The sequence below is a fragment of the Equus caballus genome, chromosome 20 (assembly GCF_041296265.1).
Source record: "Equus caballus isolate H_3958 breed thoroughbred chromosome 20, TB-T2T, whole genome shotgun sequence".
Taxonomy (NCBI): domain Eukaryota; kingdom Metazoa; phylum Chordata; class Mammalia; order Perissodactyla; family Equidae; genus Equus; species Equus caballus.
This window is the reverse complement of record NC_091703.1, coordinates 48,581,629-48,604,205: the sequence shown is the minus strand read 5'-3', so window position 1 is coordinate 48,604,205 and position 22,577 is coordinate 48,581,629. Positions and strand designations below refer to the sequence as shown.

Below are 22,577 nucleotides of genomic sequence, written 5' to 3'. Positions count from 1 at the left end.
CATAAGGATTATAGGTCCCCCAGAGGGAGAAGAGAGGGAGAAAGGAGCAGAGAGCTTATTGAAAGGTATAACAGCTGAGAACTTCCCAAACCTGGGGAAGGAACTGGACATCCAAGTAGGTGAAGCTAATAGAACTCCTAATTGCATCAATGCAACAAGACCTTCTCCAAGGCATATAATATTAAAACTGTCAAAAGTCAATGACAAAGAAAAAATATTAAGGGCAGCAAGAGAGAAGAAAATAACCTACAAAGGAACCCCTATCAGGCTTTCAGCAGATTTCTCAGCAGAAACCTTGTAGGTTAGGAGAGAGTGGAATGATATATTCAAAATACTGAAAGACAAAAACTATCAACCAAGAATACTCTATCCAGTGAAATTATCCTTCAGATGTGATGGAGAAATATGAACTTTCCCAGACAGAGAAAAGCTGAAGGAGTTCATCGCTACTGTATCTGTCTTACAAGAAATGATGAAGGGAGCCCTCCTACCTGAAACAAAAAGGCAAAGTTTTACAAAGCTTTGAGCAAGGAGTTAGACAGACAAATCAGAAAATTGCAGCTGTATATCAGAATAGGTTAGCAAACACTTATAAAATGAAGGATAAAGGGAAAGAAAGCATCAAAAACAACTATAACCGCTTCAATTTGGTCACAAACTCACAACACAAAAAAGAATAATTTGTGAGAACAAAAACGTAGAAGGGGAAGAGGAGAGGGATGGAACCTGCTTAGCCTAATGGAGATAAGAGGCTATCAGAAAACGCACCATCTCACCTATGAGATCTCTTATACAAACCTCCTGGTAACCACAAAACAGAAAATTAGAGCAGAGTCACAAATCATAAATAAAGAGAAAGTGAGAAGGCCATCACAGAAAACCACCAAACTGAAATGGCAGACAGAAATACAAGGGAAAAGAAACAGTGGAAATATAGATCAACTGGAAAACAGAAGATAAAATGGCAGTATCAAGCCCTCAAATATCAATAATCATTCTAAATGTAAATGGATTGTTCACCAATCAAAAGATAGAGAGTGGCTAGATGGATTAAAAAAACAAGACAAATTTTGAACTTTGCTAAAGCTAGTTTAATGTTTAAGACTTTGGGACAGAATTCACTTTGTACATTTATGAGCAATTTCACTTCATTTCTAAATGTATCGCCTCTGTTTTCCTCCAGCAATGTTCACGCTGAACTTATGTTTTTATACTCACACTTTTTTTAATGTGGGCTAAGAAAAAAAAAGATTCTGTTGTCTTCTACTGCATACATAGATTTCAGTGGCTTAGTTAAGCAAAAGACTGGAAGAAGTTTTTTATTTTTGTTAAATATTATGCACACATTTTATCACATCATAATTTTATCATGTTATAACATGGGTGATTCCTCCCATGTTATTCTAGATATATATTAAACTAGTATTTTTATTAAAAAATTGACTGTAGTACAGAATAGCATATCAAAAGAATGAAATACATCTATAGAATTTTTCATGAGATGCAAACTTTGTGTTGTAACAACTTACATTGTAAGTATGATAGAAACCAGGAGTAAATAAAATTTAGACCTAAATTATTTTAAATTCTGCTAATCCATTATTACAAAAACAGTAACAGTAAGAGACCACTAACATTTGTGGGGTGCTTACTCTGTGCTAGGCATAGTGTTACACATTTCACAAATTCATTGTTCATTTATTTTTCATAACAACTTTAATACCCAGAAAACTTGGGATTATTAAAACCAGAAATCTTGGCATTAGAGTGGTTAATCACTTATGAAACATTACATGCCTTAGTAAATAACAGCAATAGTCTCTCATCATGTAATTTCTTTGACACAGTTTCATCGTTATTTTCTGTGTCATAGGATCTAAAGAAAAACTACTACATTATGGTATACTGCATTTGTCCTAATTCTTAACCCATGAGTTATGGGCTGTGTCTCTAACAGGACAGTAGAGTGTAGTGGAAAAGAGTGTGGGCTCTGGAGGCAGGGCCAGGCTCATAGGATTTGATCCCAGCTCAACCACCCATAAGCCATATGTCCCTGGCAAAGTTCCCCAGCTTAATTATGCTTCAGTTTCCTCAAATATAGAGTGGTGAAGATAATAGTATCTACTTCTTGGTGAGGATTGAGTGGTTAAATATATAAAGTACTTGCCTTAGCAAGCAATGACTAGACATGAGCTACCATTATTTCTGTCACCTAAACCTGAGTTATTTAAGATTCAAAGTGTACGAGTAACTTAATGAAAATGTTATAGTGTCTGTATTTCTTCCTTGTGATGGGAAATGACCATTGGCAAAGGCAAATCTGGGGAAACCGTCCAATGAAGAAAATGCCTTCATGGAGTTTGTATGATGACCTGAGAGCAAGCATAGTAGGTGGCCTTTGATGGGGCCCTGATCTGACTTGGCACAGTTCAAGACAAATGTCAGTTCTCTGCATGGTTTTCAAGTATTGCGGTATTTATAATACACTGGCTTAGCAATTCTCTCTCCTACGGTGTATAGGCTGAGAATCTGCATTGCACGTGGGGGTAATGTTTTCCCTGAATGCTCCAGAGATCGGTGTTTCTGTGTTGCCTGCATTTTCCTAAGAGCAGAGGTTTATCAAACAAAATTTTTTAAGATAAAAGCATTTGTCAAAATGGTATTATGTACTAAGTTTGGTTTTAAGTACTTTATGGGTAGTAACTCATTTAAATGTCACAACTGTCCTATGAGGTAGGTACCGTATTATGACTATTTTATAGATGAGGAAATTGAGACACAGATAGCTTAAAGTAACCTGTTCAAGTTACCCAGCTCTTAGATAACTAAGCCAGGTTCCAGTTCTACATATAAGGGTCTTGGAAGTTGTCACTCCATCCTAACAACAAGTGAAAAGCTGGACAGACCAAAGAATCAACAATTCTTCTTGGATCCAGAACAGAGAGGGGTCACAGGGCAAACCACTGCCTCCAAGACTGGGGAGACCAACAGACAAATACAGGAAGTTGATGCTTCCCAGAGCAGAGACTCAAGAGCAGAAGCTGCCGTGGGAACTGGTGCAGGGTAGGAAAACCCGAACGGTAGTTAATGAACTGCTGGAGGCTCAATGCGGAATTCTCAGAGTTAAAAACTCCAAGAGGACCCGGTCATAGGGGCACCTCCACGATATTGTAAGACTTAACTATAGGAGCTTGATCAGGTTCCCATAGTAAATACTGGAGAAAAATCCCCTGTGCTTCTGACCGTGGGAGGAGAAAAGGAACCAGTTTGAAATATGCCAGAGCGCTCTGTTCTTAACAAGGCCTGCCTTAGGGGGAACCTGGTAACCAGAGCTTAACGTGCTGGAGTATTAACAGCCTCAGTGACCTGGGGAAGGGAAATACCTAGCTTCAGCCATCCTGTCCCACCTGAGGACGGAGAAAAAAACTGAGAAACACTTGTGACGTTCACAGTCCAGAGGCACAGACTCACTGAAAGCCTGAGACGTAAATTATAGGACTGTAGAATGCTTCTCTTCCCCTCACACCTCACTACCACATTACTAAAGGTCTATTTACAGCAGTTCCTTTTACCCAGTGCAACATGTCTGAATATCAAGAAAAAATTATGAGGCATACCAAAAGGCAAAAAAAAAGCACAGAGTTTTAAGAGACAGAGCAAGCATCAGAATGTGGCAGGGATTTTGGAATTATCAGACTGGGACTTTAAAACAGCATGATTAATATACTGAGGGCTCCCACAGATAAAGCAGACAGCATGCAAGAACAAATGGACAGTGTAAGCAGAGATGGAAATCCTAAGAAAGAATCAAATGAACACTAGAGATAAAAAAAAACACTGTAACAGGAATGAAGAATGCCTCTGATGGGCTTATTAATAGACTGGGCACAGCTGAGGAGAGAATTTCTGAGCTAGAGGATATATCAGTTAAATTTGCAAAAACTGAAAAGCAAAGAGAACAAAGGCTGAAAAAAAATAGAACAAAATATCCAAGGGCTGTGGGAGAACCACAAGAGGTGTAACATACATGGATGGGAATACCGGAAGAAGAAAGAGAGAAAGGAACAGAAGAAATAGTTGATATAATAAGGACTGAGAATTTCCCCAAATTAGTTTCAGACACCAAACCACAAATCCAGAAAGCTCAGAGAATACCAAGCAAGTAAATGCCAGAAAACTACACCTCAGCATATCAATTTTTAAATTATAGAAAATCAAAGATAAAGAAAAAAATCCTGAAAGAAGCCAGAAGGAAAAAAACATAACTATGGAGGAACAAAGATAAGAATTACATCTGACTTCTTAGAAATCATGCAAGCAAAAAGAGAATGGAGTGCAATATTTATTTTTTTCTTTGAGTTTTTATTTTTTATTTACTTTTTATTTTGTTTATTTATTGAGGTAGTATTGGTTTATTGCATTATATAAATTTCACGTGTACTGCATTATATTTTGATTTCTGTGTAGACTAGATCATGTTCGGCACCCAAAGACTAATGGCCATCCATCAGTGCCTTATCACCCCTTTAGCCCTCCTCCCACCATGCTTCCCCTCTAGTAACCACCAATCTAATCTCTGTGTTTATGTTTGTTATCTTCCACTTATGCGTGAAATCATTTGGGATTTGTCTTTCTCTGTCTGACTTATTTTGCTTAGCATAATATCCTCAAGGTACATCCATGTTGTGGCAATTGGCAAGATTTCATCTTTTTTTTTTCACAGCTGAGTAATATTCCATTGGGTGTATATACCACATCTTCTTTATCCATTCATCCAGTGATGGGCACCTAGGTTGTTTCCAAGTCTTGCCTACTGTGATTAATACTGTGTCTTGTTAATTATTGCCATTCTGACGGGTGTGAGGTGATATCTTATTGTAGTTTTGATTTGTGTTTCCCTAATAATTAGTGATGTTCAGCATCTTTTCATGTGCCTGTTGGCCATCTGTATATCTTCTTTGGAAAAATATCTGTTCAGATCCTTTCCCCATATTTTAATTGGGTTGTTTGCTTTTTTGTTGTTAAGTTGTATGAGCTCTTTATATATTTTTAATATTAACCTCTTATCAGATATATGATTTGCAAATGTCTTCTCCCAATTGTTAGGTTGTCTTTTTGTTTTGTTGATGGTTTTCTTTGCTGTGCAGAAGCTTTTTAGTTTGATATAGTCTCATTTGTTTATTTTTGCTTTTGTTTCCCTAGCATGGTGAGACACGGTGTTCAAAAAGATGGTGCTAAGACTGATGTCGAAGAGTGTACTGCCTATATTTTCTTTTCGAATTTATGGTTTCAGCTCTTACATTCAAGTCTTTAATCCATTTTGAGTTAATTTTTGTGTATGGTATATGATAATGGTGTACTTTCATTCTTTTGCAAGTGGCTGTCCAGTTTTCCTAACATTTATTGAAGAGACTTTCCTTTCTCCGTGTACATGCTTGGCTCCCTTGTCAAAAATTAACTGTCCCTAGGTGTGTGTGTTTATTTCTGGGTTTTCGACTCTATTCCATTGATCTCTGTGTCTGTTTTTGTGCCAGTAACATGCTGTTTTCATTACTACAGCTTTTGTGGTACATTTTGAAATCAGGGTGTGTGATACCTCCAGCTTTGTTCTTTTTTCTCAGTGTTCCTTTGGCTATTTGGGGTATTTTGTTGTTTCATATAAATTTTAGGATTCTTTGTTCTATTTCTGTGAAATTGTTGTTAGGACTTTGGTAGGGATTGCATTGAATCTGTAGTTTGTTTTAGGAAGTATGGACATTTTAACTGTGTTAATTCTTCCAATCCATGAGCACAGAATATCTTTCCATTTCTTTGTGTCTTCAATTTCTTTTAACAATGTTTTATAGTTTTCAGTATACAGGTCTTTCGCATTTTTGGTTAAATTTATTCCTAGGCATTTTATTCTTTTTGTTGCAATTGTAAATAGCATTGTATTCTTAATTTCTCTTCTTGCTATTTCATTATTAGTGTATAGAAATGCAACTGATTTTTTTTTTTAAGATTTTATTTTTTTTCCTTTTTCTCCCCAAAGACCCCCCAGTACATAGTTGTATATTCTTCGTTGTGGGCCCTTCTAGTTGTGGCATGTGGGACGCTGCCTCAGCGTGGTTTGATGAGCAGTGCCATGTCCGCGCCCAGGATTCGAACCGACGAAACACTGGGCCGCCTGCAGCGGAGCGCGCGAACTTAACCACCCGGCCACGGGGCCAGCCCCAAAATGCAACTGATTTTTGTATGTTGATTTTATACCCTGAAACTATATTTGTTGATAATTTCTAATAGTTTTTTGGTTTATTCTTTCTACAATTTTCTCTATATATAATCATGTCATCTGCAAATAGTGAAAGTTTTGCTTCTTCCTTTCCAATTTGAATCTGTTTTATTTCTTTTTCTTGCCTGATTTTTCTGGTTAGGACTTCCAATACTATGTTAAATAATAGTGGCAGAAGTGGGCATCCTTGTCTTATTCCTGTTCTTAAAGGGATAGCTTTCTGTTTTTCACTGTTGCATATGATGTTAGCTGTGGGTTTGTGATATATGGCCTTTATTATGTTGAGATACTTTCCTTCTACACCTATTTTATTCAGAGTTTTTATCATAAATGGATGCTGTATCTTGTCAAATGCTCTCTGCGTCTATTGAGATGATCATGTGATTTTTATTCTTCATTTGGTTAATGTGGTGTATCACGTTGATTGGTTTGTGGATAGTGAACCATCCTTGCACCCCTAGAATAAACCCATTTGATCATGGTATATGATCTTTTTAATGTATTGTATTCAATTTGTTGGTATTTCATTGAGGATTTTTGCATCTATGTTCATCAGTGGTATTGACCTGTAATTTTCTTTTTTGTGTGCTGTCCTTGTCTGGTTTTGGTATCAGGATAATGTTGGCTTCATAGCATCAGTTAGAAAGCATCCCTTCCTCTTCAAATTTTTGGAAGAGTTTGAGAAGAATAGGTATTAAGTGTTCTTTGGATGTTTGGTAGAATTTGTTAGGGAAGTCATCTGGTCCTGAACTTTTGTTTTTTGGGAGGCTTTTGATTACTATTTCAATCTCCTTACTTGTGATTTGTCTATTCAGATTCTCTATTTCTTCTTGATTCAGTTTGGGAAGGTTGTATGATTCTAAGAATTTATCCATTTCTTCTGGATTATCCAATTTGTTGGTGTATAGCTTTTCATAGTATTCTCTTATAATCTTTTGTGTTTCTGTGGTGTCCATTGTAATTTCTCCTCTTTAATTTCTGATTTTATTTATTTGAGCCTTCTCTCTTTTTTTCTCAGTGGGCCTAGCTAAAGTTTGTCAATTTTGTTTACCTTTTTCAAAGAACTAGCTCTTGGTTTCACTGATTTTTTTTCTGTCTCTATTTCATTTATTTCCACTCTGATTTTTATTATTTTCTCCCTTCTCCTGGTTTTGCTCTTTCTTTGTTCTTCTTTTTCTGGTTCCTTTAGGTGTACTGTTTTATTGTTTATTTGAGATTTTTCTTGTTTTTTGAGGTAGGCCTGTATTGCTGTAAACTGATTTCTTAGTACCGCTTTTGCTGTATCCCCTAAATTTTAGTATGTCATATTTTCATTTTCATTTGTCTCCATGTATTTTTTTATTTCTCCTTTAATTTTTTTGTTGACTCAGTAGTTATTCAGTAGCAGTTTGTTTAATCTCCACATATTTTTAGCTTTTCTAGTTGTCTTCTTGTAGTTGATTTCTCATTCCATACTGATGTGGTCAGAAAAGATGCTCGGTATTATTTCAGTCTTCTTAAATTTATTGAGACTTGTTTTGTTGGCCTAATATGTGATCTATCCTGGAGAAGACTCCATTTGCATTTGAAAAGAATGTGTATTCTGCAATTTTGGAATGAAATGTTCAGCATGTATCTACTAAGTCCATCTGGTCTAATGCATCATTTAAGGCCAATGTTTCCTTATTGATCTTATGTTTGGATCATCTATCCATTGATGTAGGTGAAGCACTGAAGTCTCCTACCGTTATTGTGTTACTGTCAATTTCTCCTTTTATGTCTATTAATAATTGCTTTATACATTTAGGTGCTTCTTTGTTGGGGGTATAGATATTCACAAGTGTTTTTTCCTCTTGTTGAATCATTCCCTTTATCATGTAGTGCCCTTCTTTTTCTCTTGTTACAGCTTTTGTGTTAAAGTCCATTTTGCCTGATATAAGTATTGCAACCCCAGCTTTCTTTTTGTTACCATTTGCATGAAGTATCTTTTTTCATCCCTTCACATATATATATATGGGTCTTACTTTTTTATCCATTCAGCCCCCTTATGTCTTTTGATTGGAGCATTTAGTCCATTCACATTTAAAGTAGCTATTGATAAGTATGTATTTATTACCATTTCCTTACTTGTTTTCTGGATGTTTTAGTAATTCTTCTCTGTTCCTTTCTTCTTCTCTTGCTCTCTTCCGTTTTGATCTGATGGCTCTCTTTAGTATTATGTTTGGGTTCCTTTCTCTTTGTTTTGTGTATTTATTATAGGTTCCTGGTTTGTGATTACCGTGAGGTTCATATATAGTAAGCTATGTAAATAGCAATCTGTATTAAGTCAATGATCTTTTAAGTTTCACCTCTTATTAAAAGCCCTACATTTTTACTCCTCTCCCTCAACAGTTTATGTTTTTGATATCATATTTAACCTCTTTTGTGTGTGTATGTGTGTATCCCTTATCCTCTCATCATGGAGACAGATATTTTTACTACTTTTGTCTTTTGACCTTCTTACTAGCTTTATAGGTGATTGATCTACTACTTTTACTGTATATTTGCCTTTACCAATGATATTTTTTCTTCTATAATCTTCTCGTTCCTATTTATGATCTTTTCTTTTCCAGTTAAATAAGTCCCTTTGACATTTCTTATAAGGCAAGTTTAGAGGTGATAAACTCCTATAGTTTATGCTTGTCTGGAAAACTCTCCATTTCTCCTTCCATTCTTAAAAAAAAAATTGTTTTTGAGGAAGATTAGTTCTGAGCTAACACCTGCTGCCAATCTTCCTCTTTTTTGCTGGGGAAGACTTGCCCTGAGCTAACAGCCATGCCCATCTTCCTCTAGTTTATATGTGAGATGCCTACCACAGCATGGCTTGACAAGGAGTGCGTAGCTCTGCACCTGGGATCCAAACTGGTGAACCCCGGGCTGCAAAAGCGGAATGTGTGAACTTAACTGCTGTGCCACTGGGCTGGCCCCTTAAAATTATTTTTAAATGTTTTCTTTTTATTGAGGTAACATTGGTTTATAACATTATATACATTTCAGATGTACATCATTATATTTCAGTTTATGTGTAGATTTCATCATGTTCACCACCCAAAGGCTAATTACCATCTATCACCTTACACATGTGCCCTGTCACCTCTTTTGCCCTCCTCCCTCCCACCTTCCCCTCTGGCAACCATCAATCTAAACTCTGTATCTGTGTTTGTTTGTTTGTTGTTGTTTTTATCTTCTACTTATGTGTGAGGTCATACAGTGTTTGACTTTCTCCTTCTAACGTATTTCGCTTAGTATAATTCCCTCAAGGTCCAGCCACGTTGTCATAAATGGCAAGATTTCATCTTTTTTTATAGCTGGCTGACTAGTATTCCATTGTGTATACATACCACATCTTTACCCATTCATCCCTTGATGGGCACTTAAGTTGTTTCCAAGTCTTGGCTATTGTGAATAATGCTGCAAAAGATCTGAACATTTTTCCAAAGAAGTTGTACAGATGTCCAACAGGCACATGCAAAGATGTTCAACATCACTAATTATTAGGGAAATTCAATCAAAACTGTGATGAGATATCACCTCATGCTCGTCAGAGTGGCTATACTTAACAAGACAAGAAATAACAAGTGTTGGAGAGGATATGGAGAAGAGGGAACCCTCATACACTGCTGGTGGGAAAGTAAACCGGTGCAACCACTATAGAAATCAGTATGGAGATTCCTCAAAAAATTAAGAATAGAACTGCTGTATGACCAAGGTATTCCACAGCTGTGTATTTATCCAAAGAACAAGAAAACATGAATGTGTAAAGATATATATGCTCTCCTTCCATTCTGAATGATAACCTTGCCAAGTAAAGTGTTCTTGGCTGTAAGTTTTTTCCTTTCAGCACTTTCAATATATCATGCTCTCCCTTCCAGCTTGTAAGGTTTCTGCTGAGAAGTCAGTTGATAGCCTTATGGGGTTTCTTTTGTGTGTAACTTGTTTCCTTCTCTGGCAGCTTTTAGGACTCTCTCTTTTTCTTCAATTCTTGAGATTTTACTTATAATGTGTCTTGGTGTGGGCCTCTTTGGGTTCAGCTTGTTTGGTGTTCTCTGTGCTTCCTGTACCTAGATGTGTGTTTCCTTCCTTAGGTTAAGGAAGTTTTTAGCTATTATGTTTTCAAATAGGTCCTCTTCCCCTTTGTTGCTCTCCTCTTCTTCTGGGACACCTATAATATGGATGTTAGTACACTTGATGTTGTCCCAGAGATCTCTTAGACTATCCTCATTCTTTAAAATTCTTTTTTTCTTTTTTCTGTTCAACTTGGGTAATTTCTTCTACTCTTTCTTCCAGATAACTGACCATACTTCTGTGTTGTCTCCTCTGCTGTTGATTCTCTCTAGTAAGTTTTTCATTCCATTATTGTATTTTTCAGTTCAGATAGGTTGTTTTTTATATTTTCCAAATCTTTGTTGAAATTATCAGTGTTGTTCTCCCCAGATCATGGAGTATCCTTATAATTATTAGTTTGTACTCTTTATCAAGTAGATTGTTTATCTCCATTTCATTTAGTTCTTTTTTCTGAGGATTTGTCCTCTTCCCTTATTTGAACATATCCTCTTGTCTCCTCATTTTTCCTACTTCTCTGTGCTTGTATCTTTGTATTAGGTAGATCAGCTATGTCTCCCAATCTTGGAAATGTGACCTTATTTGAAAGATGCCTTATGGGGCCCAGCAATGTGCTTCCCACTTTTCACCCATTCCAAATGTTCCAGGAATGGCCTCTGTATGGTCTATGTATATCCTTCTGTTGTGGCAAGGTTGCTCTTGTTGTGGGCACATGGGTAAGCTAGGCTGGCCTCAAGGCTGCCTGGTTGTAAGGCTCAGCCACGTGTAGTTGCTATGGTCACTTTAGTCACTTTATTGGGCAAGGCAAGCCCCTGCATGCCTGGCTGCAAGGTCTGATAGCACAGAACTTCTGTTGTTTTGCTGTTAAGTAAATCAGGCCCCCAGCATGGCTGGTTGCTAGGCTCAGGGGCTCACAAACCCTGCAGGCCTTCTGTGTGTGGCTCCTTGCAGGATGAGGCTGTTGTCAGTCTCTCAGGAGTGCAGATGGGTGGGGCTGGCGCCCCAGGCATGGCAGCAAACAATCCTTTCAGGCATTGGAAGGCTGGGGCAGGTCCCCTGTGTGGCTATTTGAGATAGCCAGGGACACAAGTCTGCTGTGGCTTATATTCCCAACCACCTGGGGTGGACTTTCTTAAGTGATGAGAGCTATAAATGTGTCTCTTGTTACATTAATTGGATAACTTTTGAAATGCCCCTAGGTCATTTAAGGATGGGGGAAAACTCCCAGAGGAACCAATCATGTTATTAGAGGGTTCTAACTTTCAGTTCCATACCCTGACCTTGGGAGATGGGCAAGGGGTTGGAGGATGAATCAGTCACCAGTGGCCAATGATTTAATCAATCATGCTTGCATAATGAAGCCTCCATAAAAACTCAAAAGGACAGGGTTCACAGAGCTTCTGGGTTAGTGAACACATGGAGATTTGGGGAGAGTGGTGTGCTCAGAGAAAGCATGGAAGCTAAGGACCCTTTCCCCCTATGTGCCCTACATAACTCTTCCATCTGGATGTTCATCTATATCCTTTATAATATCCTTTATAGTATCCTTTTATAATAAACCAGTAATCCAGTAAGTAAAATGTTTCTAATTTCTGTGAGCCACTCTAGCAAATTAATCAAATCTGAGGAGGAAGTTGTGGGAGTCTCTGATTTATATAGCCAGTTGGTCAGAAGTACAGCCAACAACCTGGAATTTCTACTGGCATCTGAAATCCAAGGAGTGGGTCATTGGAACCTCCCATCTGTAACTAGTCAGTCAGAAGCACAGGTAATAATGTGAGCTTGCAACTCACATCTGAGGGGGTGAGAGGGCCCAGTCTTGTAGGCCTCAGCCATTAACCTTTGGAACCTGATGCTATCTCTGAGTAGATAGTGTCAGAATTGAATTGAATTGAGTTGAGTTATAGGACGCCCAGCTGGTGTCCTGAGAATTGCCTACTGGTGTGTGAAACCCCCCTCCACACACATTGGAAGTTAGTACTAGAAGCCCTTCAGCAATGATGTCCCCTCTCACCACTCCTTTTCAACATAATACTGAAAGTCCTTGCTAATGCAATAAAGCGAGAAAAGGAAATAAAAAAGTTATACAGATTGGGAAGGAAGACACAAAACCATCTTTGTTCACAGATGACATGGTCTATATGTAGTAAATCCAAAAGAATCAATAAAAATACTACTGGAACTAATAAGCAATTATAGCAAGGTTGCAGGATACCATGTTAATATACAAAAGTTAATTGCTTTCCTATATATCAATAATGAACATGTGGAATGTGAAATTAAAAACACTTTACCATTTACATTAGCACCTCCAAAAGTGAAATTCTTAGGAATAAATTTAATAATATATATATATAAGATTTATATGAGGAAAACTAAAAAAACTGTGATGAATACAATAAAAGAACTAAATAAATGGAGAGATATTCCATGTTCATGGATAGGAGGTCTCAACATTGTCAAGATGTCAGTTCTTCCCAACTTGATCTATAGATTCAATGCAATCCCAATCAAAATTCCAGCAAGTTGTTTTATGGATATCGACAAGCTGATTCTAAAGTTTATATGGAGAGGCAAAAGACCCAAAATTGCCAAGACAGTATTGAAAGAGAACAAAGTTTTTCAAAGGAGTGACAATGCCTGACTTGAAGAGTTATTATAAAACTACAGTCATCAAGATAGTGTGGCATTGGCAAAAGAATAGACAAATAGATTAATGAAAGAGAATAGAGAGCCCAGAAATAGACCCACTTAAATATAATCAACTGATCTTTGACGAAGGTTCAAAGGCAATATAATGGAAAACAGATAGACGCCTCAACAAGTAGTGCTGAAACAACTGGACAGCCACATGCAAAAAAAAAATCTAGGCACAAACTTTACATCTGTTACAAAATTTGACTCAAAATGGATCATAGACCTAAATGTAAAATGCAAAAGTATTAAACTACTGGAAGATAATGTAGGAGAAAACCTACTTGACCTTGGGTATGGGGGTGCCTTTTTACATATAACTCCAAAGACACAATCCATGAAAGAAATTATTAATAAGCTGGACTTCATTAAAATTAAAAACTGTTCTGTGAAAGACAATATCAAGAGAATTAGAAGACAACCTAGACTGGGAGAAAATATTTGGAAAAGGCTCATCTGATAAAGAACCGTTATCTAAAGTATACAAAGAACGCTTAAAATTCAACAATAAGAAAACAAACAACCCAATCAAAAAATGGGCCAAAGACTTTAATGGTCACCTTGTTAAAGAATATACAGGTGGCAAATAAACATATGAAAAGATGCTCCACATCATATTTCATCAGGGAAATGACATATATCCATCAATTAAAACAACAATAAGATACTACTAAACAGCTATTAGAATGGCCAGAATCTGGAACACTGACAACACCAGATGCTGATGAGGATGTGGAGGAACAGGAGCTTTCATTCATTGCTGGTGGGAATGCAAAATGATAGACATTTTGGAAGACACTTTGGTTGTTTCTTACAAAAGGAAACATGCTCTTACCATACAGTCTAGCAATCACACTTCTTTGTATTTGCTCAAATGATTTGAAAACTTATGTCCACACAAAAAACCTGCATATGGATGTTTATAGCAGCTTTATTCATAATTGCCAAAACTTGGAAGCAGCTAATGTGCCCTTCACTAGGTAAATGAATAAACTATAGTACATCCAGAGACTGGAATATTATTCAACACTAAAAAGAAGTGAGCTATTAAACCACGAAAAGACATGGAGGAACCATAAATGCATATTACTAAGAGAAAGAAGCCAACCTGAGAAGGCTACATACCGTATGCTTCCAACTACATGACATTCTGGAAAAGGCATAACTATGGAGACAGTAAAACAATCCGTGGTTGTCAGGGAGAGGGTAGAGAGGAATAGGCAGAGCATAGAGGATTTTTAGGGCAGTGAAAATACTCTGTATGACATTGTAATGATGGATATATGTCATTATGCGTTTGTCCAAACCCATAGAATTTATAACACCAAAAGTGAACCCTTGGGTAAACTATGGACCTTAGGTGACTTTGATGTGTCAATGTAGGTTCATCCTTGGTAAAAAATTTACTCTTCTGGTAAGTGATGTTGATAACAAGGAAGGCTATGCATGTATGAAGGTAAGGGTTATATGGGAAATCTCTGTAACTTCCTCTCAATTTTATTGTAAACCTAAAACTGCTCTAAAAAAATAAAGTCTTTGGAAGAAAAAAGCCAGGATTTGAACCAATGTAGTTAGGGAGTTGAGCTCCAGAGTCCCTACTCCTAATTACTATACACCCACTCAGGATGTAAATCCCTTATCATGCCTCAAACTGCAAACCTAGGAATGGCAAGAATAATATTTTAGACATTATTTCCAATAAAGAAAAGAGGGGCCGGACCCGTGGCCAAGTGGTTAAGTTCGTGTGCTCAGCTTCCGTGGCCCAGGGTTTCACTGGTTTGGATCCTGAGCACAGACATAGCACCGCTCATCAAGCCATGCTGAGACAGCGTCCCACATAGCAGAACCAGAAGGACCTACACCTAGAATATACAACTATGTACTGGGGGGCTTTGGGAAGAAGGGAAAAAAAAGGTTGGCAGTGAATGTTAGCTCAGAGCCAATCTTTAAAAAGAAAAGAAGAATAAAGCAGTGCATGGTCTTTGTTTATTAGCATCAGTCTTTGTTGCGTAGCTGTGGTTTGACAATATTTATTTCTTTTAAACAGACAGTCGTACAGGCTATGATGAACATCATAGAGATGGAAAAAAATGAACAAAACCAACCCAATTATGGACTCTTACTACTTTGGGCTGCTCTGTCCAATGCTGTCCCTGTAAGTATAGTAGTAAAATAAGAGTTACATTTCTGTTCTACTGTACTTTGAATTTTTCTCTTCATTTTTCTTCCTTTCTTTCAGTCTTCTAACTTCTTATTATGGAGAAGAGAAGACTGCAGTGGATTTGGTTGTGAAATAGAAAAACATAATTGAATGCCTAATGAAATCTGATAAGATGACAAAGGAGGCCAAGCAGAGATCAGAAGGGAATTCTGCCCTCTGAAAGGCCCCGTGTCACGTAAGGGGAAAGCTTGCACTGTGGGGCCAGGTGGCAACACCTGCTCGTGGAGCACTTTGTGTGTCAGGCAACATGCTTTGTGTTGGTGCTGCAAAGATGAATAAGACTTGACCTCGACCTTTTAGTAGGGAGAGAGGAGGCAAACGGATAGTTTCAGAGAGATCGGGCTTGAATCCAGATTATCTCCAGCCGTAGCGATAGAATCTCATGGAAGTAACTCCAGCTCTCTGAACCTCCATTTCCTTACTGATGAAAAGGGAATAATAAAACTCCTAGTAGGACTTGAGTGCTTAATAAATGGTAACTCCCATTTCTCCACAAGGTTGTTGTAAGGATTCAGCGAGATAAACCCAAGTGACACCAATGAATATTAAAGTTCTCTGTCTTCCCCGTGCATTCCCATTCTCCTTCTGTGCATCATTCCCATTTGCATTACTTGGCATCTTGGTCCTGTAAGCTTTTCAGGAGTGGAGCTGGTGATATTGGAATTCACAATACTTGTAAAGAGAGCAGAGACTTTTTAACTGTTTCTTTTTAAAGCTGTTGTGAACTAGATTAAAGCCATGAGATTTGTCTGCCATTTCGTATTCTGTGCACACCGAGGTCCCGTGTCAGAAGGATTTCACGTTAGCTTAAGCCTCACTTAGATTAGTTGAGAACTTAAAGGGTGAATCTTTTTTATTTATTGGTTTCTACTAAGCAGGAAAATTCAACCCATTTCTAATAATAAATGTGATCATTTTTCTTTCTTCTTCCAAAAAATAGAAATAAGGATTTGAGTATTATTTACTTCTCCTTCCCCTTATAAAGGTTGTGAAAGGCTTTCTAAGTCCAGATATTCTAGTTTCCTTTAACCTGTTGTAAAACTTATTGGATAAAGAGCAGAAATAGAAATTCTTGCCTCTGTTGAAATGTGTGTCGGCCTCTAGAATATGTGTTTCATCTGGCATAAGCAAGTAAAAATAGTCTAATCCTTTCCCCTTCTTTACGTACCTCTAATATTATTATCTGATTTTTTCCTTATACAGTTTTCTTCGAAGCTGATTAAGCTATAGCAGAATTAAAAACCAAACATCACAATAACTCTCCAAGCAGCAACAAAACAGCCACTCCTGTCACAGGATTAATTCTCAAGATCTCATTAGAAAGGTCCCCTGGAAGAAAAAGACACAAAGCCCCATTGATCTGATACAGGGGAAGTCAGTTCTGTGGAATTTGTTCCTGGCACTGGTCTGAAAGGATTTAAGTCATTAATTTCAGAAAGGAAGTGTCTGATGATTAGCAAAAGTTCCATCTTGCTGACTCTTGTTGGCACTTCCAAGAGGCAGCTGGTGTGTGGGCAGAGACCCTGGAAAGGCTTTAGAGTCAGGTCCAAAGCCAGATGCCAGGGCTGGGTGACAATGGGCCAATTGTTTAACCTCTCTGAGCCTCAGTGTCCTCATCTATAAAATAGGGGTAATGTCATCTATCTGATAAGATAGTTGTGAGCCTTATATTTTTAAGAAATGGGAAGTGGCTAATAGTCCCAGCACGAAGTAGGTACTCCATAAACGTTAGCTTTCTTCCGTTATAGAAAGTAATGCCGTGGTTTCAATCAATCATTATTGTCAATGGCCTATTAATAATGGACTGCCATGGCTTCCACAACTTGACCATTCAAATGTCCCGGGATGGGAGTGGCTGTCCTGGCTTCTGTGACCTCCCATCGCTGCCTAGAAGGCTGCTGAAAACCTGCCAGAGGTGTGGGTGGTGGGGCCTGTCCTGTCTTGGTGCCTGGATCATGTTCTTGTCTTCCCTCCTACTCTGGGCTCCGCCTCAAGTCTCACGGAGCTCAGAGCTCAGGCTTCAGATGCGCTTGGCGCAGGTCACTAGGAAGCCTAGTGGTCTAGGTGAATTTTGATGGACTTGCCCAAGACATTAACCATAACTCATGAAATTATTTCTGTGGGAAAATCATTTCCAGTTCCAAGAGATTCCTGACTGCCAAATGAACTTTTTAAGAACATTTTTCCAAAACTAATTTCAAAGCTGACATTTTACCTTTTTAATTGCTTCTCTGAAGCTTTTTCTAAATACTTTCAGTAGTGACCACTACCCCACCCCACCTCATCCCACCCTCCCCTTAAGTCCCACAGCATTTATTGTCTGTACCCCCCATTGCCTGTACATGTAGCTCTGTTTTTCTCCTGTGTGTGTCTCACATCCCCAACTAGATGTGAAAGTTCTTTGGGCGAGAATTGAGTCTTATACGTGTTTGTGTTTACCATGATCGGTAGAAGAGAATCTGACGTCTTATAGAGACTCCATCCATATTTGTTAAACCATTTTTGGAATGGATAAAAAAATGGTGCTGAAGAACATCCTCAATTCATCTTCTCTCTGGCGCAGCGTGGCAGAGCTTTCCTCCTCGTCCCTTCTCACGTTGGTTCTTCTCTCTCCAAAACAATGGAAAGGGACTGTCGTGGCTGCTTTAGAAGTTCAGAGAAGCGGGAGGCCCTTCTCCTTTTTGCACAGCCCTCAGCATAGACTTGACCCCTTTATCAAAATACTAACGGGTACTTTGGGAGCAGTTCGTAACTCCTCTCCCAAATGTGGCTGCACAAAGACCCCAGGTCACTCACTCTTGTTTGTTGATTCAGTAATATATATGAACTTCTTATCTACTCTTTACTGTCTTTTACATGCCTTTCATTTTTAAAAAAGTCGTTTGGTTTTTAAAGTAGAAGACAAAGAGTTTTGGAAGAGAAATCTCTTAAGAAAATAAGCATTCAAAATGGTAACTAAGACCATGGTACAGCCACTTGTAGTTTATTTGAATTCCTTGTGTTTGTCATAAAAGTACTACTGAATTTTAGTGAATCTCTATAACTCTGATTTAGCACTGGTTAATAAAACCCCAAACCTCTCTTTTGTGTAACTGAAAATCTGTGTACTCTCTCCAAACTATTTTTATCCCCCAACGTGAACCCTGACTCTTTAAATAAGATGAACTGAGTATGGAGTGGTCTTTAATTAAATGCAGTAATTCAGCACTTCCGTCTATAGCTAACAGTAGAAAGGGCCGGGGCAGGTGGACAGAAGGGGCTATCTGAGCACGTTTCCTCTCTGTAGGAATGAGCTAGGTGATCTCCAGGGTGAGTCTGTCATAATCTGGATAATGCCACCGAAAGAGGCCGTCCAGCTTGGAGGGCCCTGGGTCTCCCGTTCTCTTTGTTTATGTAAACAGTGCCATATTGATCCTTGCATTGTCAGTTTTAATGTCACAAAGGGAAAAACAACGAGCAGTATAGAATTTGAGTTATCTGAGTGCTTGCCTTCAGACGGTTGCTCTTCTTCTTGTGACCACAGAGGGGAGTATCGGGTTTATTTAAAGGTACTTAAAGTCACCTCACAACAGGGACAAAAAGACTTGTGTTTTTGTGTTATTAATAATTTATTATAATTAATTTAATAATATAAATTTAATAGGTTATATGTATTACATACATTGTAAATATATTGACCATATGTCTATAGTCCTTGTCATTTCAGGACTGATTTTCCCAGGTGAAATCTCTTTCATAGTACATGTTTACAGAAAAAAATGAAAGAGAAACCCAAGCTTCTTTTAATGATTTTATACAGGTTTCCTTTATAGTGTAACCTAAAAATATGCACAGGAACATCTACCTGAATTAGTGGAAAGTTAATTTTTGTGATGTATAGCAGTGTAATTTGAATCTTATAATACCACAGTGAGGAAAGAGATGAAAAAAATTTGTTTGGTCTAGAGAGAGAGCTTGCAAGTATGCCATGTGCAGTAACATTCAGGTATGGAAGGACCCTATTTTTGATGTTGAGTATTCTTATAATTCAGTTTGTGAGTTTCAATTATAGTTTCTTGGCTTATTTAAAATCACCATGTTTCATTTGCAGAATATATGATTTGCTAATTCATTTGTATTTCAAGGAAATTAAATCTTGAAAAATAGTTTTGTTTTGGATTGACATTCCTCAGTGTCATAATTTGTTGTTTCTGAATATTTAGTGTATGCCTATATATTTTATATTGTGTATTAATAAAAAATTTCACTTTATTTTTTAGTAAAGATAGTTTAATTTATATGAACAACATATTAAACTACAATGAGAAAATAAAATTATAGATTTGAACTCTCAGAGATATGTAACATCTTTTTTGTTTATAAAATCTAGTTTCAAAGATGCTCTTTACTAACATACCTTTTTCTTTTTTCTTTTTTTTTTGCTGAGGAAGATTTGCCCTGAGCTCACTATCTGTTGCCAGTCTTCCTCTATTTGCTTGAGGAACTTTTGTCCTAAGCTAACATCTGTGCCAGTCTTCCTCTATTTCATATGTGGGTCACTGCCACAGCATGGCTGCCGACAAGTGGTGTAGGTCCATGCCTGGAACCGAACCCAGGCTGCCAAAGCAGAGCACGTGAACTTAACCACTAGGCTATGGGGCTGGCCCCTTTACTAACATACTTTTAAGTTTAATTTAAACATTTTCCTTGTTTGTTTTAAACGTTATGGCTAATACTAAGTATGCTTTTGTTGACTTTCAAAAACAGTTGTGTTGTTTGATACATATTTTTCTTTTTAAGGTTACGTTTTGGACAATTGCATTTGTCCTCTCTCATCCCAATATCTACAGGACCATTATGGAAGACATATCTTCTGTGTTTGGTGCAGCAGGTATTAAATCTGAATTAAATTACATAGTTAAAGAGAAATTTGAATAATATATGCTTGTCACGTGTTGTGGGAAAAGCTAAATGCCCCTAATTTTAGAGAAATTCAACATAATCCAAAATTGAACACAATTTGTTGTGTGTTTCAGGATGTGGAATCGTAGAATTTACTTATTGTCAAGGATTTTCGAGGTCACCTAGGCTAACCCCCTTACTTTCCAAGTCATGAAATAAATGCTAGAGAGATTGTGATTTGCCTGACTTCCCTACTTTAACATAAATATATACATATACGCAGGTATTTTCTTCAAACCTCTTGACCCCTTATTTCAACTGAGCTACAAGTCCATAGTTTTGGAATTTAGGATTTCCCAGATCTTATGAAAAGTAGTATGGTGCATATTCCATATATTACATAACATGACTATTGGGGTGTGGATGTCAGGTAAGGTTTCACTGCCAAGGGCATTATTTTAAAAGTTACCATTGTTAGAGATTTGGAGCTTGGACCTGCAGACAGGGATTACTGCCTTGCACTTCTTAGTTTCGATTTGGACTCTGCAATTGTCATCTGTTTTAAAAAGCAGAAATAAACTTGAATGGAGAGAGCTCAACCACTTGTTTATTTAGCATAATTTAACCTATTTGGGAGTAGGTTATTTTTTAAAACCTTAATATGTTAAATTATGTATTTTGATATAAAAAGAAGAATAAATGACTTGGTTTTCTTGGAAGAAAATAATATAATAGTAGGACAAAAGATATGATGCCAATTAACGGGTAGCCCCCCCTTCATGATTGCTGAAAATATTTTATTTGGAATTTTTTCTTAATTTTTTACTGCTGCTTTTTGAGTTAAACAAACAAGCAAATTGGCTTAACCAACATGACTATTGAAGCCATACTGTCCCTGAACCTGAGTGTTCATCAGCAGTGCTGGTCTCATCTCATAGAAATGGTGAGCATTAGAATCATTGAGTACCGACAGTGCTAACAAGTTAGATTCTGGAGGTGCACTGGTGAGTATTAGAGAAGACTGTTTCCTTGGCGGAGCTTACGTCTATGAAGCTCATGGAAATCTGCGTGCCTGCATGTCTGCAAATGATACAAGGGAAGGCACCCTGGATTGTCATATACCCTCCTTACCATTTCCTTACTGAAGTCATCTCCTGACTTAGGGTTCTCCAAACTCCTGGTCTTTAGCAATAAAAGAGTAGGTATGGGGGTGGTGAGGATAACGTGGGAAGCCTGTTTGACCCAAAGGCCACAACAAAAGTGTTATATTAATCTAAATTTCTGCGGTGCTTGAATCTTGAACTCTTGAAACAGTTCTAACGGAGAAAGACAAAGGCTTTTCTCTTTTTCTATATTCTGGTTTATTTTTACAACCTATTGTTCTCCTCTGACAGAAAAGTGCTCCTTGAAATAGTAGTACCAGTGTAATAGCTATACTATGTCAGTACTTTCAGTCTGTAAGACTCTTGTAGGATTGAAAACAATTTATTAATGATAGCAAACATTTTTGCCATGTTTATACAGAAGCAATTCAGATCAATTCATGCATAAGATGTTGTAGCAGCTCTGGAATTTAGATGTTGTGAGAGGAAACCACAGATCTTTGGAGGCTGATATCAAGGAAAATATCCATGTGTCCGTACAAAGGATCCTGACAGAGAAAGGACGTTAAAGTGCATGGATCAAGAATCTGACTCAATGGCTATTCTCCCATTCTTACTCTCTTCTCTATCGCAAGATCACCATTTCCTTCTTGGAGATGTCCTTAGTGGATTTCCAACTCTGAATCCCTGGCCTCAACACTCACCCCTAGAGCTCATCCCAGACACTTTGCCCAACTTTCTTATAACAAGTCTCAAGATAAAAGCTGCTCCTGAATACTTGGTCCTTTGTCTGGCTTCTTTCGCTTAGCATAGTATTTTATTTTATATCATGATGTTTCACACTAATTGATTTTAAGATTACATTCCTGAGATAAATCCTACTCAGTCCTGGGTGTATAATCCATATAAAATGTATAATTTTTTATGTTGCTGGATTCAGTTTGCTAGTGTTTTGTTGAGGAATTTTGCATCTATATTAATAAGGGATATTGGTCAATAGTTTTCTTGTGATGGAGAAGACTGTCTGGTTTGGGTATGAGGATAATTCTGGCTTTATACAATGATTTCGGAGGTGTTTCCTCCTCTTCTGTTTTTTGGAAGAGTTTGTGAGGGATCGGTGTTAATTCTTCTTAACCATATGGTGGATTTACCAGTGAAGTGATCTGGTCCAGAGATTTTCTTTGTGAGAGGTTTTTTGATTCATTCATTCTCTCTGCTTGTTATAGTTGTACTCAGATTACATGTTTCTTCTGAAGTCAGTTTTGTGGTTTGTATCTTTTAGGAATTTGCCCATTTTATCTAGGTTATTTAAATTGTTGGTGTACAA

The 22,577-nt window shown here is 37.5% G+C and overlaps 1 protein-coding gene across 4 annotated transcripts in view; it reads left to right on the top strand.

Annotated features, from left to right (window-relative positions):
• CYP39A1 (cytochrome P450 family 39 subfamily A member 1) overlaps positions 1–22,577 on the top strand; it is a 93,352-nt gene that overhangs the window by 16,281 nt on the left and 54,494 nt on the right. For all 4 annotated transcript variants that reach the window (XM_001498174.5, XM_014734472.3, XM_070245644.1 and 1 more), the window contains exons 6-7: positions 15,093–15,200; positions 20,046–20,136. In XM_001498174.5, coding sequence (XP_001498224.1) covers positions 15,093–15,200; positions 20,046–20,136 — 199 coding nt within the window. The remainder of the gene's footprint in view (positions 1–15,092; positions 15,201–20,045; positions 20,137–22,577) is intronic.